The following is a 16,706-nucleotide window of genomic DNA, read 5'->3' as shown; positions in this document are numbered from 1 at the left end:
GCTTGCTCAATAACTTTGCCATCATGTTAGCTTCTTGGCTTCTAGGATTCATTCAATTTGAAGTACTTCACTATTTTGAATAGAACATACCCACCAGCATTTCATTTGTAAATGGAATAAGTAATAGAGCCTGTTGTAAGTGTAATTTGAGGTAAGTTTATCTGCAGTAGCACATGAGAGTGACACAAGATGCATTATTGCTGTTTGCAGTTTGGCTGTGATGGTGGTGGTGCTGATGAACTGGAGTCCTTTCTTTGGTGGAAGTCTGGTGTCAGACACATGGCACTATCTGTCATATAGTGGAATATAGCCATAGATTTAGGGGAAGGTGACTCATTCAGCAGACCTTTTTGTTATACTGTTACAGTAAAATTCAATTATTGTGTACATTTTCTGGTATGCTACTGGCCTTGGTAGAATTACAACCACAGAGAACTACTTTTTATACCAGTTTTGTTCTGTGTCTGTCTGTAAAACTCACTTATCAAAAAGCCTTTCAGGTTTCCTGCATGTTTGATATTAAGAGGTCTCTGTTTTGCCTCCAGGACCTTTGTCACAACCCTGATAGAAGCATTTTAAATCAGCTTTCAAGCTAATCTGCATGAGGTGAGCAAAACCGCTTAGTCTTCATTAGCTTCATTAGGTGCCTGAAACTCAAATATTTATCCATACAGCAACACTCCTGCCTTTACCTTTGCACCCCTTTCCAGTCTGGATTTCAGAGGCTGGGTTCAGCCTGCAGAAGCTTTAATTAAAACCACTCTCAAACAAGTTTGCTGCTTCCACACGGCTTGATCTTAGCAAGAGAGTTGGCAAATGGGCACAAAAGGGTTTGTGGGGATTTGTTTTGTTTTGCTAGGACACTGATTGCAGGATGCCCTTCCTTGGAGGAGCAGTTTGCAGGTCTCAGTTCTGTCGAGATGAAGGGATCGGATGAGAGCAGCCTCTGATTTTAGTGCTGCTAAACCAGGGACAGCTGAACTGGGGTACAGTGGTCCTTCTGATTCCTGTCCCCCAAAAATGTTTGATCCTGAAAGTGTGTGACAGAAATCTCTGTGAATAATTGATTCTCAAGCCTCTAGCAGTTTTTCATGGCAGCAGCAGTGGGTTAAGCTAGAGCTGATCTCCAGTGTGGTTCAGATGAGCTGAGTACCACTTCTAAAGCCTTGGGCCAGACAGGAAAAAAGATCTGGTGAAGCACAAGCAGAGACCTGATATTTGGGGGGGGTGTGGATGCCATCAGACCCTCCAGCAGGTGCTTGGGATGAGGATCATTTTTATACATTGATTAAGTAAGAGCCGAGGTGTTGTCTAATCCTGGTTTGGCTACTGCTGAGGCAGAGGAGTTGGGATGGTGAGTCAGGCTCCCACGGTAAAAAAAAAAAAAAAAAAAGGCAGCTAAAAATTAGGAAGTTTAAGGGGGTTTTGTTTGTTTGTTTTTTGGTTGGTTTTGTTTGTTTGTTTGGTTGTTTTTTACTGTGAGAGTAGTGAGACACGGCAGTGAGGTGCCCAGGGAAGTTGTAGGATGCCTCAAACCATGGCAGAGTTCAAATCCAAGCTCGGTGGGGACTTGGGCATCCTCCAGGGGGTTGTGTCCCCACCCTTGGCCGAGGGGTTGGGACCAGCCGATCTTTCAGGTCGGTTCCTGCCCCTCTACGTTCCGTGGCGCTGTGAAGAGCTCTCATTCCCAGCCGCGCCCCCGGCAGCGGCGGCACCGAGCGTGGGGGCCGGGCCGCGGCCGCCCCGCCCCGGGCAGCTGGGGCCATGCGGGGCCCGGCGCTGCCGCTCGCCCGCCGTGCCGGGGCCGCGCTGGGGCTGGGCCGGGCGGCCGGGCAGGACCCGGGGCAGGTGAGAAGGGACTGGGGCTGTGGATGGGGCTGGAGCCAGGCCGGGGGAGCCGGGGCCGGAAGCGCGGCGGGAGGGGCCCAGCCGCTTCCTGCTCTGGCCGTGCGAGGAAAAGACGGGAAAGAGCCGGCCCCGTCCCGTTGGCGCTGCCCGTGTCCCTCCTCCGCAGCACCGAGTGTGCCCTGGGTTTCTGTACCCACGGCCGGCAGCTGCTCCGGCACTGACAGAGCTTTCCGTGGTGCCCGAGCTCCCTCCCGGTGCTGTTTTTGGAAGGAGCGCGGTGGGACGGGACGGGACGGCTGCTGGGTGCCCCGAGGGAGGGAAATTGAGCGTTTGCCCTCGGGGTTTGCTTAGGAACCAAAAGCTCTTTCCCTTCCTTTCGTAGGGTAAACTCCATCAGAGTGTTAGGGTTATCAGCACAGTGGATATGGAGGGGTATTTATTAACCAACCGAGTAGGGAGGAAGAGTGTGCTGTAGCTTAAATCTTCTGCTTTCTGAAATGTCTATTACATCTTCATTACATGAAGATGTGATATTTAAGCATTCTAGTATCACTGATATTAATATTAAGCATTCCAATAACACTAAGTTGATGTAATTAGTAAGATGTTTTTATTCATTCTAGTGAGAATTAGAGAGGGTTTAATTTGGTTTTATTACTTTCTTTCTTGCTTTCTCTGAAGCTGGAAAAGAAGGCAAAAGGGAAGCTCCAGAAGCAGATCTGCCAGGTGGTTCTGGATCACTTCGAGAAGCAGTACACGGCAGAGCTGGGAGATGCATGGAGCAGTGTCAGGTCTGTGGCTTTGAGGACATGGAAGGAAAGGGAGAGATAAGGAATTGAATTAGTAATGACACGTGTGGCGAAGGCTGTCACTAAATTTGGGTCTTGATCACAAGCTGCTAAAGAGCTTCATTATTAAAAAACAAAAAGTGCCGATGCATAGCATTAGTTTAATTAAGTCAACTTAAAAGCTCTTTGATTGGATCAATGTGTTTTTCTGCTTTAGGCAGTGAATACTTCTGAGGAATTTTTTTTTTTTTAGATTAAATGAAAAATTTTTAATAGGATTTCAAACAGAAAGGGGGAAATCCATGCAAGAAAGAGCAAACTGAAATACAAGCAAGCATGTTTCTATCACACACCACTGCTGTCTTCCAAAAATATCTGTTGATTTAAGTTTTACTGGCCCAGTGTTTGCAGAACGTAAAATGTAAAAAAGAATACTTGTAAAAATGGCATTTTAGTGTTGGCTGGAATAAGCATTGTAAAACCAATGTGTGTGTGATTATTTTTGTTGTTTACAGCTAATATTACAGTTATTTTTTGTCCCCAGGGAAGTACTTTATAGTTAGGAAAACCATTCTGCTTCATCATTTATATCTCCAACATAAAACAAAAAAAAATGGACAATGTCTTGTTTCAGAAGAAATTGGTGCTTTAAATGCAATAATTAGAAAAAACAGTGGCTTGATTTTCTATTAAAATTACTTTCCTGTGTACTTTTCTAACCAAAATGATTAATTTCACCTTCAAAGTGATGAATTCCTGATTACACCAGAATTATCCAATAGTGAGATTGTAAGTAAAGGCTTCCTACACTGTTTCATTTGATGGGTTATTGAATGGCTTTTCCTTTTTCCACCCTAGAGACGTGCTGACCTCACCGTGGTGCTGGCAGCATGCCGTGCTGCTGAACAGGTTTGTGAAAAACTGAATGCAGTTTGTAGAATTTTTTAAAGTTTAACAGTAGTAGGAAAAGGAGGACAATATTTCTAGTACTGGGGTGCGTCTGGCCAACAGCCGGAGAATACTTCTGTGTATACAAACAGTGTTATCTCTATACTGTTACGTTGCCGAGGTACATGTGTAGTCATGTGTTTCATGTAATATTCAAACATTCTGGGGAAGTTTCTGATGATTTGGGAACTCCTTTGTTAGACTTCTTCACACACTGCCTTATTTGCATGACATTCTGGGTGTCAGGTCAATGTCTTTTATTTCTTCTTTTGTCTCCATCCTGCTGTTTCACATCCTCTGATAAGAATTTAGTATGTCCTCCTTAAATTTAACATGGTATCTCTAATTGTCCTCTGGTGCTGTGGTTTGTGTCATGGTTATCTTACCACTTGGATAGGTTGGTCAGTGGATGGCCTTACACTGTTTTTAGTTACACAAAAGCCTTTTTCACATCTTATGTTTTGCTGAGGTCTATAATATAATACATTAATCACACTATTATTTCCATAAGTGATACATAGATAATCTATTCATTACAGTACTATTTCTGTGAGCAACAGGTGCAAACTTAAACTGATAGATTCTATTATATTAAAAGCAGCTAAAAAGAGTTATAATTGATACTATCCTAAATACTTGTAATTACTAACAACTTGTATAAGCTAATACATAAATGTGAAAGCCAATATTATCTGGTCATTTTTCACAGGTTCAGCCAGAGCCCTGGCCTGGAGAGTAGCCTGGCTGAGCAGGGATACCATCCTGCCTTCCCAGCAGCCCTGCCCTACCTCCCTGCAGCCTTCAGGTGTTACACCAGGACAGCTCCTGGCAGATTCCCTGCACAGAAGCACCAGCCTGGCAGGCTGAAGGAGTATTACCTGCTCAATGCTGCCTCGCTGCTGCCCGTGCTGGCCTTGGAGGTGAAGGATGGGGAAGATGTTCTGGATCTCTGTGCTGCACCAGGGGGCAAATCTGTAGCTATCCTGCAGTGTGCCTGTCCAGGTAATGGAGCCAGGTGCTGGTGAAGGGGGAAAAAACCAAACAACAGTTTGTGTTCCACCTAGTTCTGTGCTGTTTCATAAGGATTTTATGAAATCTGTTTGCCTAAAAGAAGATTAAAAATGCAGTCCTTGCTTTAAGGTAGGTTACTGCAGAGTGACAGGCAGAAGTAGAGTAGCTCTGTGGATTTTTTCTCAACTATTACCTCTTCAGAAGTTGCTTAAAGCCATATCAGTTTGTTGGCACAGGGATGTAAGTAATCTGCAGACTTGTTCTTGTCCTTTTTTACTTTTTTTTTCGTTCTTCTCTGTTGCCTCTTTTGCCAATACTGTGCAAACACTACAGGTAAATTTAAGTGTGCTGATGTAAAGCAGAGCTTAAGAAATTATGCCAGATGCAATCTTGAAATGTGCAAGATCTGGGCAAAGAGAGAACGTTTATGGTAAGGAATTGGTTGGAGGAGGATTCTGAGATGATCAGAGTGTTTAGAAGGCAGCAGCAGCAAGCAGCAGCTTGGACCAAGGAGTTCAAGCAAGCAGGGATTGCTGTTTCCCAGTTTATTTGATGGCTTGGGTAATAATTGTTTCAAAATGCTCACAGCACCTTGTGCTCCTGCTGGTGAGACCATTACTATAACCACCTGTACCAGCTGATTACAGCTGGTTTCCCTCCCTCCCTTTTCTAGAGGAATGGGGAGATGCTAGTGAAGTAAATTAAATAGGAATTGTCCTTTCAGAAGGTTTAGAGAAAAAAACCCCAACACTTTACCTTCTGTTTGCTTCTGAAGAGACCAAAATGTTGCTGAATGGGAGATGTGAAGAATTTTATTCTGAACATACCTCAGTGAATGCTAGGATGTACCTTAAGACAGACAAAATTGATGCTTTATTTATTTAAAAGGCAGTTTAATAATATGGGGCATGCACTTCATTTAGATGGTGGCTCAAGGAGCCCAGGAAGGCACTCACTCTTTGGATATAGGTCATGATTATAGTTTGTTTTACTGTGGAAGTCTGTTGCTACAGAAGGATTTGCTAGTAAATATTTAGGGTTTGCTCTGTAGGAGCATGTTGAAGTTTATTTAGGTTTATAAAAATTCAGTAGTATTCTTTAAAAGTGCAATAACACAGGCACATAAGGTATAAACTTCATGGTAGTCATTGAAATGCAGTAGAACTTCCAAAATGGGTCTACCTATCCTTGGGTGTTTACTTCTCTTTGGGTTTTTTTTTGTTTGTTTTTTCCTTAATTTTCTAAGGTCATTTTCACTGTAATGAATATGATGATTTGAGGTCAAGATGGTTGGAGCAGACAATAGAATCCTTCATCCCAGATCCTTTTATTAACTTGATAACAGTCTCTAAACTGGATGGTAGACAGATTGGAGATCTTCAGCCTGAATTTTATGACAAGGTAACATTATTATTGGCAAATTATATGTCTGCATTCTGATTCTTCTTACTCTGTTGCTGTCTTTCTAATTTTCTTTTTTTTTTTAATTTTTTCTGGGCCCCCCACAAAAATACCTGACTGTCACGGGGAATAAAATAATGTACAGGATTTGTTGAGCTTCAGGAAACACATTATGAAGCTTGTACATTTATTCCTGTGTTGGATGATGCTGGGAATGAATTCTGAAGACCTTGTAGCTGTAATTTTTGCATGATGTGTAATTAGGAAGGGAAGGACAACAAGAGAGAGCTGCTCAGGTAGATCTTACTTTCAGGGCACTATTATTTTATTTCCCCAACTGCTAACCCTATAAAAACATCTAAATAGTAATGGGATCATTTCACCCCCAAAATGGAAAATAAAATTTTCTTAATATTTGCAAAAGAAAGTTGAATATATTTTGGCACACAGTGTTCAAAAAGTGACCATCCTTGTTGAGATTTTGTATAATTTGATTTTATTAATTGTTTAGGTCCTGGTTGATGCTCCTTGTTCAAATGACAGAAGTTGGCTCTTCTCTGCTGACCCTCAGCAAGCTGTGCTCAGGCTCATGCAAAGGAAGGAGTTGTCCTCCCTGCAGTTCCAGCTTCTAAGGTGAGAAGTGCAAAAAGGTAAAGGAACTTCCTGTAATTAATAAAAATTACATGGGAGCAACCCAGGATTCCTCCTCTGGAAGTAATGTCAGGAATATATGGTTGGGATGCTGTTTAGAGTAGCCAGTGGGTCTGAGATAATGAGGATGTGGAAGTATCTGTGGGTGATATCAGCAGTGAGGCCTTGGTCCTCTTAAGTCACTCACAGGAATGTCTGCTTGCACATGACTCACAACAGCCTGGTGTAAAATCAAAATATTTTAGGTGGACACAGCTAAAAAGGGTTTAGATATATTCTATATTGATTGTGTAGCACAGAAAGGCTCCCAGTCCTAACTGGCAGGGTAAAAAAGTTAAACAGTGTGAGGTTTGGTGGGGGAAAGAGAGGATTGTTTGTTTTTGAGAACACGCCCCCAGTAATCCAAGGCCAGGCTGTCGTGTATTACACATTTTAATGCTACCAGCTATGGGCTGATATTTGTGAAGCATTTCAAACTGCACAGTTTTTCTCATGGGGGAAAAAAAAAAGAGTGACTTTTCAATAAAACCTTCTAAAATAAAACCTTGAATGTTATTTGTGGAGTAACAGTCATGCCTGAAGTCCATCTGTCAAAGCAAATTGAGGGAAAAATAACATATTATAAGAAAAAAAAGGAAAATTTTTATGGAAAGTTCCCATTGCAGTTCAAGATCGTTTAGCAAGACTTCCAGTTGTAAAAGGCCTGGCAGAAGCCTGTGATTTATAACAGAAATATGAGGATCTTATTGCAGTAATGCATCATGTCATCCATTTCCTTTGAAGACATCAATCACATTTAAAACACTGACCTGTTCCAGTTTTCCCTTTTCAATATCTGACATGGAAAATCCAATTTGTGAACCTGTAGCAAAAGGAAGCATACATCATGCAGAGAAATTTTGAGAATTTGCATAAATCATTCCACATTGTAATCCTGGAGAACTCATGACAGCAGAAACCTTGTTTTTTTTGTGTTTTTTTTTTTTAAATACATTCCTGTCAGCCCAAATCAGATTTAATTGAATTATTCCTAAATAGAGAGAGAACTTTCTGTTGAACATGTTCTTTACTTTAGCAAAAGAAATAAGAATTTGTAAAGACAAAATTCCTTTGCTATATAAATTAGTAAAATACCTTTACTATATAAACTGTAGTAAAAGGATGGTTACTTTCAAGAGTTAGAGTTTATAAGGGTTATTGGTAAAGTATATATGGCTTATTGATTGGGTTATTTGTGTTACTGGGTAAAATATTTAAAGGATAGCTGTCCACTTGGTGGTTATTGTTCAATTTACCTGATCACTTTAGAATGAATTCCCAGTTCTAAAGACATCTCAGATCCCATGTGAAAGGGGAAAAAGGAAATGATAAAGCAAGATGACAAAAGGCTGAATGGATTGTGACAAGTGTATTAGAACTAAAATTCTGGAATGCTTCCCTATTCAAGCCTCTGTTTAATGACTAGAGTGCATAATTATAAATAAAAAGCTGAGTTTGAATCTCTTTTCCAGTACTTCCAGTAATATTCAGGCGGGCTGAACCTCCATGAATATTACTATTAAAAAAAAAAGAAAAAGAAAAGCTTTACTGCTTTTTACACAGCCAGCTCATGCAGGGCTTTCTCTGGTTCATTGATTCAGGTTACCTGGTGCTTGATGCTCCCAGGTGTTCCTGACCTTGGTTCCTGTATCTGTAACCAAAAACAAGTGTAAGGCTGAATCCCAGCAGTTTTATTGAGAGTAATGTAAGAAATACATTATAAGAACGTGGAGTGACAGGACAAGGGGAATGGCTTCAAATTGAGAGGAAGTAGGTTTAGATGGGACAGCAGGAAAAAAATTCTTTACTGTCAGAGTGCTGAGACCCTGGCACAGGGTGCCCAGAGAAGCTGTGGCTGCCCCTGGATCCCTGGGAGTGTCCAAGGCCAGGTTGGACATAGCTTGGAACAATTTGGGATAGTTTTGAGGATTGGACTGGAAATGGATGATCATTAGGTCCCTTCCAACCCCAGCCGTCCTGTGATTTGAAAGTGAAGCTTGAGGGACCAAACATTATTTCAGTTTAGCAGGAGGATGAAGTGTAACATAAAAATGAGAAGAATGAAATGCAAAGTGGAGTTCTATTTTTATTTCTGTCAAGCAACAGCCTAAAATTTGAGATTCCCTCCTTCTTAATGAAGGAAATGCTTCACCTCTAACTTGTTTTTATGGATCTGTTTCTGAGGAAGCTGGGGTCATCAAAGAGGGAGGTTAAGGAAGGAAAAGTATTACATTAATTACATGCAATACAATGTAATTAATTAAGTACATAGAGGCTTCAGAGAATGAAGATCTGGAAGAAGCTGATGCAACAATATTCTTCCTGCAGCCTGCATAAAATCTGAAATGTAAATAAGTGATATAAATGCTGAACAGCAAATGTTCTAAGCAATGAGGGCACCACTGATTTCAAGGAAATCGAGATTGTAATGATTGTTCATACCCAAACCAAAGCATCCCTGCTGAGTGCTCTAATCCAAGAACACACTGCAAATCTTGTTAGTATTTGGAGTGTTCATGCAGAAAACAAATTGCAAAGTTAAAAAAAAGAAATATTCACTTCCTGATGCTAAATGCTAACACAAAATACAGTGGTTCCCAAAAGCAAATTTACTAATGTTATCAGTTCTCAGAGAGAAATTAAATTTTGGGCTAAGCTTGAATACCCGATTACATAGTGGTTAAACTGTTATGGATGTTGTAATTATTCTTAGACTGGTTTCTGCAGCTGAAAGGAACTTGTGTTAGGGCTCAGCAGAACAGAAATCCCACAGAATACAATTTAGAAAACTCAGCAAAGGCATTCAGACTGCTGGAACTCTTCTATACACAGCATCTCTGAGTAATTAAACAGCTCTGTATTCTCACTGAATTGTGGGGTTTTCCACAGGAGAGAAATTGTGTGTTCTTAGCTGGGCTTTTTTGTGGTTATAGAGTGAATGCAAAAATTGTGTTTATAAATATAACATCATATATTTAGCATATGTCACAATTTCTGCTGTGTGGAGTAAATTGTGCTGGGAATTGCTTCATCACATCTTCAGCTCTTTCCCCTGGAATTTTTCCTTCTGTTCCTCTGTAGCTGCCCAGTTAATCCTTTTATTGTCCAAAACCATCTTCTCCATTAGCTCCACTGGGAATTTTTGAGAATTCCTGCTGTTGGACCAGCAAATCTGCTGTGGGTTGTGTGGATGGTAGGATTCTTTAGCCACTTTCTATCCTACAAAAGCTGAATATTTTGTGTGTGTTTGTGCTGTGCCGTTCCCCAAAACACTTTTGATTGGGTTGTTGGAGGTTTTACGTGGTTGCTTGGAATTTCTTCAGAAAGAGTGAGTGCTGTGGCCACTGCTGTGGCTCCAGGTATTCCGTCAGGTGTTCCATCATGTTTTATATTAAAATAATTGGTTTCTGATTTTAAGTGTGGCAGCACTCAAGTCCCTTAGGATATATTGCAAAGCCAGGTTTATTGAATATATAACTGTATGACTGAACAAATAAGCTACTCAGCAGCTTTTTGGGATCACATATTTGAATTCAGGCACAAATTTTGCTTTAATTCCACCTTCAGTCCTTTCTCTCTGTGTTTTATGACTGTGAGGATAACCACTAACCCTGAAGTTCTCTTTAGTGGGCTTCAAAAGTCTTTCATTCTCCCTCCTGGGCTGTCTCATATCCCTGTTTTAACAGGATGAATATTCCAGAAGTCACCATGCAATGAAGGAGAAAGATCAATAATTCTAGCTGTTTTTTTTGTCTTTGCTTTAGAATAATTTAGAATTATTTGCAGTAGAAATGTTGCTTATTTTGGGGACAAATTTTGTCTAGGGTAAAACACACTTGGGTTTTTTTGGATTTGTGGGTTTTCGTTGTTTTGTTGAGAGGGGCTTGATGCTTGTATCTCCTTTTACTTATAATTCAATTTAATGTTGAAAAACACAGTGATTTTCGTGGTTCTCCTGTTATTCTGAGCTGCAGTGTTTCTCCACAGGAGCAAATTTTATTTAGAGAGGAGCAAAGGGAGTGCTTGAACTACTGTCACTGCCCATCACAAAGTATTAAAAAAATTGGTATTTTGACACCGAAGTATTTCCTTTATCATTTTGTCCAGGTTCAAAGAAATAAAAGCAAAACCTTTAACATGCGGGTCATATTGCCACAAAGTATCTGGACTCTTGTGAGAGGCAAAAGGTAATGTGGATATTTTAAGTCAATAAAAAGAATAGAATTGGCATTTTTTATTCTGATGAGACATTATCGTGCCTGCTGAGCAGAAATACATAGTAGTTGCCAAAAGATGGCACTGTTGAAGTGTTTTGCTAGTTTAAAATTGCCCTAAAATTGTGTCATCTATAAACTTTAATACAGAAAATGGTCGAATTATTAACATAATTAATGCTGCCCCTTCCCATGGCATGCAGCATAAACCCACGTGCCAGAGGATAGGCTGGACATGCAGGTGCTACCTATAGTGTGAAATACATATTTTTGTGTCTGCCCAATTTTAAAAGGCAGACACAAAATATTTGAGACACCCAGACTTTTCTCTGTCAGTGGGAAGAATCCTTTTTAAGTCCTGGCTAACTACATATTAGCTGCATGGAAGAGTTTTTTGTGTTTGTCACGTGGCTTTAGCAAGATAATTTTTTTCCCCTGAGATATTAAACAGTAATGCTGTAACAGTAATTACCTAATTTAGTAAATCTTGAGAAATAAAGTAAAGAAAAAAAAAAGAGCTTTGAAATAATATATTTCTTTCCAAAGTCTTTTCAGGTATTCCTGTAATACAGGGAGTTAGGATAGATGAATGCATCTGTTGTACCTCTGACTTCCACAGTACAACATGAACCTGTACCTAAAGAAACACCCTGCAAAAATAAAAATATAAAATATTTATTTATATATAAAATATATATTTAATATAAACATATAATATTTTTACTTGTTTTTTGTTTGTGCTGTAAAGTCTCATTTGGAGGGGAGCAATCTGCATCTGTTAATTTGTTTTACAAAACTTGCGGAATGAGATGGACAGAAAAAGGCTCTAGAAAAAGTTTCCAGGTCTCTTAATGTGTGTTCTGATGTTTATCATGTGAAGCATGAAACCTTGCAGTAGTAGTGCTTGTAAACTTGTAAAATTCATTACAGGAAATATATGTACCTGAAATAGAATTAGGATATTAACTAGATGTTTATAGCAGCTGAAAGTTTTAGCTCTTTAATAAATAAATGTAATCTGTGCCACCAAGAGAAAAAGAACTGCAGATTAACTACTTTTAAATAATGTGAGGGGTTTTTTTAACTTTGTAATAAGAGGAAGGTGAAAAAATATTTTGGCATCTTCATTGTTCTAGATTTGACTTCCCATTTTTGGGAGTCACAAAGTAACAGGTGCTGAATTCCTTCAGCTAAGAGTTGATAATTAAGATTCCCAAAGAAAGAGAAATCTTAATTCCTAGATGGTGGAGTTACAGTAGGACTAAGCTATGCTTCATCTCCAGGCTAGCCCTTGGATGAGCTTGTTTCCCTCCAGTGGTTAGAGAGGAAGTTGGTTAAATATATTTGAACGAATTCCCTGATGATCAGATCCTGCCCTGAATGAATTCTCTGTGCTGCTGATGAGGAGAGGACCAAACTCCCTGGGTCTGCTGGCCCAGCTCAGTGTCACCTGTGTGACTTTGAGCCCAGCACTTCCTCACTTGGAATTTTGCAGCTCCCTGCAGGTTTATCAGAAGCCAGGCACATCTTAATCAGAGCTGGGGGCATTGACTTTGAGCACAGGCACTGAAACAACTGTTGCTGCTCTTGACAAGATGGATAGATACATTGATTAACCTTGCTGCCTGAAGTAATTCTCCTCAGATGTTTTAATTCCTGCTGCAGGTTCAAAATAAAGAGAGCTGCACTAAAAGGCTGACCTTTTTGGGTCATGGGCCAGTGAAGATTCACAAGTTGAGGTTTAGACACAAGGGGGTTTTGAGGTGAGATTTTCAAGTTTTCCTTCAGAGACCTGTGCTGCTCTTTCCTCTGATGGACTCAGCTGGAGGAGCATGGTGCCCTTGAAAATGTGTCTTGATGGATTCTTGTTTTCCATATGGGAAGAAGAGGACATTTAGCAAGTGTCCAGGATTTTAACCTTGTAATCTGTAGCTACATCTACTTTTTCATCTTTTACCTTTCCCGTTTTTACACGGTAAAAGAATTTTCTCTCTTGTGTAAATGCTGTCTTAGAGGAAGGAAAGTTGTGGCCATTATCTGCTTCTCTGAGTAAAATTCTCAGGTTTGCTAAAAGTGTATCTCAATTGTCACATTGAAACGTTCCCAAGCTTACTGGCTGCCCTCAGGGCTTGGCACTCCTGCATGCATGGAAAAGGTGTAGCTGGCAGGGGAAAGTCTGTCAAAAATGAGTTATGTGGGTGGATTCTGATAAAAATCTGAAGATCAGCTTGACTTCATGAGAGCCCATTTAGACTTCAGCTCTGTTCTCTTTGATTTCTAATGTGAAAGATAAAAAGCAAAATCCAATATATGGGGGGGGAAGCGATTTTTAATTTCCTCAAATGGGAGTGAGGCCAAGATATAGGGCATCAGGCTCTCTTGCTGGTTTGGTGTCCATGAGAAGACAAGGTTGCACATCCCTGCTTTGTTTGAATTTAGAAGTTAAGTCCATGTATGTGGGTGCACTGTGGTTATCAATATATACTTGGCTCACTGCTTATCATAATCAAGACTCATAAAAGAATTGAGCAAGGTCATGTGTATGCTCCCAACAGAAATAGGTTTGGTATAATTCTCAGGAGTTTTCACCTGGTCTTATCATTGTCTGAAGCAGTGTCCTGGTGTTCCCACATTACTTTGGACAGGACTTTTTAGAGCAGCTTTGAAAGCTGTGATCAGCTTTGATCCTCCTTGTGCTGAAGCTTTTCTTTATTGATTATTTTCCCAAAAAGTCTCAATTCTGTTAAAAATGGCTTATCTTTTCCCCCCTTGTATTTTCTTCTTTCCTTTCTCAACCGTTTTTGGTCAGCTACCACCCTTGGGAAGTCCTCAGCTTGTTTCTAGAGCAATTGTTATTTCCATGGTATTGTCTTTGTTAACTAGACTTGGAATCAGACTTCTGCATTTGGGGGCTGCTCACCTCATCTGGTTTGAGGAACTGGTTGTTTCTTTTCTTCTTATTTGTCCCAGGATATTTTTTCTCCTGGGGTGTGGGCACAGTTTTGTCAGCATTATCTGACAAGTCTCTGATTATTCAGTGTCATTTACACCATTCACCTGTTCTGTTTTTTTTGGTATTAAACAAAAGAAATCTTATTGAGGGAAAAATTGTATTTAATGTGGTATTTTCCTGTAGTATTTGTTTGTATACCAGCTTACAGTTCAGTCTTTGACCCAAAAATGCCTCAAAAACATATGATTCAATGGGATTTATCTTCCAGACAGTGTTTTAATAGCAAATGAACCTCTTGTGTAGCTTCCTCTTTTAGAAATGTGGTGGTACCAGGTTTGAAGAATACTTCTGTGCTGCAAGATTTTTGAGTTTTCTCCTTACTCTTTTAATTTGGAGTAGGTGAATACAACTTGCATATCTCATTTCTATACTCATAGGTTGTATTTCATGTGTCTGAGTAAGGACTTGGCAGATCTTGTAGTGGGAAATAAGCAGTTTATTTAAATTCAGTTTTGGTGGTAAAGTGATAAAAAGCCTCTGTTCCCTCCATCCAACAGCAGTTGTGAAGCTTTCAGGCTTTAAGCGACTATTTTACCTTGTTTGGTCAAAATTTGTCAACAGGTTTATAAGGAAGGGCACATAAACAAGCAAGAAATGATCCTTAAAAAGAGATTGAAAAGCAGTGGCTCAGTGACACCCCCAAATCCTCTTACCTGCTAAATGAGTTGCAGAATTAGCAGGAATGTTTCTAAAATTACAGCCCAGTCATTAATTCAGGCTGTCTGCTGGTTCACACAAGCATCATGCCAAGTGTCTAACAGGCCCTTTTGATGTGGGGTAACCCATTCTGTGTGCAATTGCAGCATTTTCACAGCAGTGCTGAGCACAGGAATTCTGAATGGATGCTGCTTTGTACTTGTCACTGTGGTGTAAAAAATACCTTCAGCTAACTGAGAATACAACAATAAGTGAAAAGCAAAAATTGTGTTGTGGGTGGCTTCCTGAACCTAAAGTTAAGACATTTTTGTAATGTTATTTTTATTTAGACTCTGGATTTATAAGTCTACACATTGTCCCACTAGCAGTATGTCACTTTTGATGTTGATTTTTTCCCCTTTTTCCTGTTGTTCTCTGCAGGTCTGCTGTTCAAGCCCTGCGTCCTGGTGGCTCCTTGGTCTATTCCACGTGCACCCTCTCCAGGGCAGAAAACAGTGATGTGATCAATCTCATGCTGAGCTCCTGCAGGAATGTGATGCCTGTGGATATAAGTGGACTGGCCAGAGGTGTTTCCCAGGAATTCACTTTTCTCAGTGGAATGCAGCAGCATGAACTGCTGGTTCTCCCAGAGATAGGGAGGGCGTGGGGTCCCATGTATGTGGCTAAATTAAAGAAAGTGTCCTCCAGCTGATGCCTGTTGGTAATGAACAGTATATGATGAATTAATATTGATTTAATACAGTATGTGAACACATCCAAGGCAACTGAATTTAGAGTGTTGCAGTTTCCTGATCAAAAGAGAAATCAAAAATTTCAAAAGAAATTTAACTTACTTGAACTTAAAATGCTGAATGTGCCTTCCAGCATGAGCATGTGAGCCTCTGAGAAGTCCTTAGGAAGTTTGTATAGTTTTCAAGGTGGTGCTTTTAAAGGGATTTGGATTCTAGAGTTGGGGCTTAATGTGGTAGAGTTTTGCACTGGTTTTGGTTTATTTATTTACTAACTTGGTTCTTATACAGCTTGTTTATAATAAATGGTTTTTGGTGGTCTGAAGTCACGGAAATCCTGCATTCTCTCTAAACACATCTAGAAATCTGTGTTTCTGCAAGAACTGATTTGTATGGACAGTGTCATCTTCAAGCACTGGCAGAACAGGTTTCATATTTGCTAAGTTGTTTGCTTAAAAAACAAAGGTGTCTTTTGTTTATAGATGAAAAGGTCGGCAGTTAGATCAACATCAGTTTGTTTTTTTTAATTTATTAGTATTCTTCTATTTTGAGCTTGCAAAAATATGAATTGAAAGAGTAATGGTGCATATATTCCAGCCTATGCTTGTCTTGAAGCAGAGTGGAACCCTTTCATCCCCAAGGGTTCTTTCCCAGATGGAAGGTGATAATCACTGGTTTTAAAAACTGTTTTAAAGAACAGAGGTACATGAGTTGCTCTTGTGGAAATGGGGGTGCGTGGCATTCACTAATTTCACAGAATCACAGCATGGTTGGCGTTGGAAGGGACCTTAAAGATTATCAAGTTCCAACTTCCTGGCTATGGAAGCGACACCTTCCACTAAACCAGATTGCAAAGTCCCATCCAACCTTAAATTAAACACCTCCACGGATGGAGGACCCACACCTTCTGTGGGCAGCCTGTTCCAATGTCTCATTACTCTCACTGTGAAAAATTTATTTTTAATATCAAATCCAAATCTGCCTTCCTTCAGTTTGCAAACATTTAGTATATTTCATGTGTATATCACAGAGTTTGCCCTCAGAACAAACCTGCTGAGGCAAACAAATGCATCAGAGGTTCTGAAACCTCACCCTTTGTTGTGTGAGCTTTCACAGTTATCCTTTCCCCTGCGTTGAGATGAAAAATGTTTGAGGTGGCCCTGCAGTGTTAAATTGTCAGCAATGTCTCTGAAAACTGTAGAGGCTGTAAAGTTGATGCAGTTTGAGGATGCAGAGGATACTGTGAAAAGGCCTCACAGCATCTGTCCCAGGAACATTAAATGTAATATCCAGGTTTGGAGTCATGTTAGGCTGCTGGGTGAAATAACCATGCCTTTGGCAGAATGCTTCCCTTCAGTTTCATTTGCCCTGTGGAAATTGAAATGGAAAGGCAAGAATGTAACTTGTT

The 16,706-nt window shown here is 40.1% G+C and overlaps 1 protein-coding gene across 2 annotated transcripts; it reads left to right on the top strand.

Moving 5' to 3' along the window:
- The first annotated feature begins 1,758 nt into the window (after positions 1 to 1,758).
- NSUN3 (NOP2/Sun RNA methyltransferase 3) lies at positions 1,759 to 15,623 on the top strand. 2 transcript variants are annotated; one of them, XM_054514050.1, is made up of 8 exons: positions 1,759 to 1,848; positions 2,530 to 2,639; positions 3,495 to 3,545; positions 4,294 to 4,586; positions 5,842 to 5,996; positions 6,508 to 6,629; positions 10,794 to 10,873; positions 14,991 to 15,067. In XM_054514050.1, exons 1-7 carry the CDS (start codon positions 1,765 to 1,767, stop codon positions 10,861 to 10,863), a joined length of 885 nt encoding a protein of 294 aa, XP_054370025.1. In that variant the 5' UTR covers positions 1,759 to 1,764; the 3' UTR covers positions 10,864 to 10,873; positions 14,991 to 15,067. The 2 variants fall into 2 exon arrangements, with proteins under 2 accessions (XP_054370025.1, XP_036245926.1); XM_036390033.2 differs by lacking the exon at positions 10,794 to 10,873 and having other exon boundaries at positions 14,991 to 15,623.
- Positions 15,624 to 16,706: the final 1,083 nt, after the last annotated feature.

Source organism: Molothrus ater, chromosome 2, assembly GCF_012460135.2.
Source record: "Molothrus ater isolate BHLD 08-10-18 breed brown headed cowbird chromosome 2, BPBGC_Mater_1.1, whole genome shotgun sequence".
Lineage (NCBI taxonomy): Eukaryota > Metazoa > Chordata > Aves > Passeriformes > Icteridae > Molothrus > Molothrus ater.
This window is presented reverse-complemented; position numbering and strand designations above follow the sequence as displayed.

Bases quoted from the DNA above. Each gene is read 5' to 3' on its own strand.
- NSUN3 (XM_036390033.2), top strand. From the start codon at position 1,765: ATGCGGGGCCCGGCGCTGCCGCTCGCCCGCCGTGCCGGGGCCGCGCTG. The intron at 3,546-4,293 runs GTTTGTGAAAAA...CATTTTTCACAG, and splicing joins CATGCCGTGCTGCTGAACAG to GTTCAGCCAGAGCCCTGGCC. The intron at 5,997-6,507 runs GTAACATTATTA...TTAATTGTTTAG, and splicing joins AGCCTGAATTTTATGACAAG to GTCCTGGTTGATGCTCCTTG.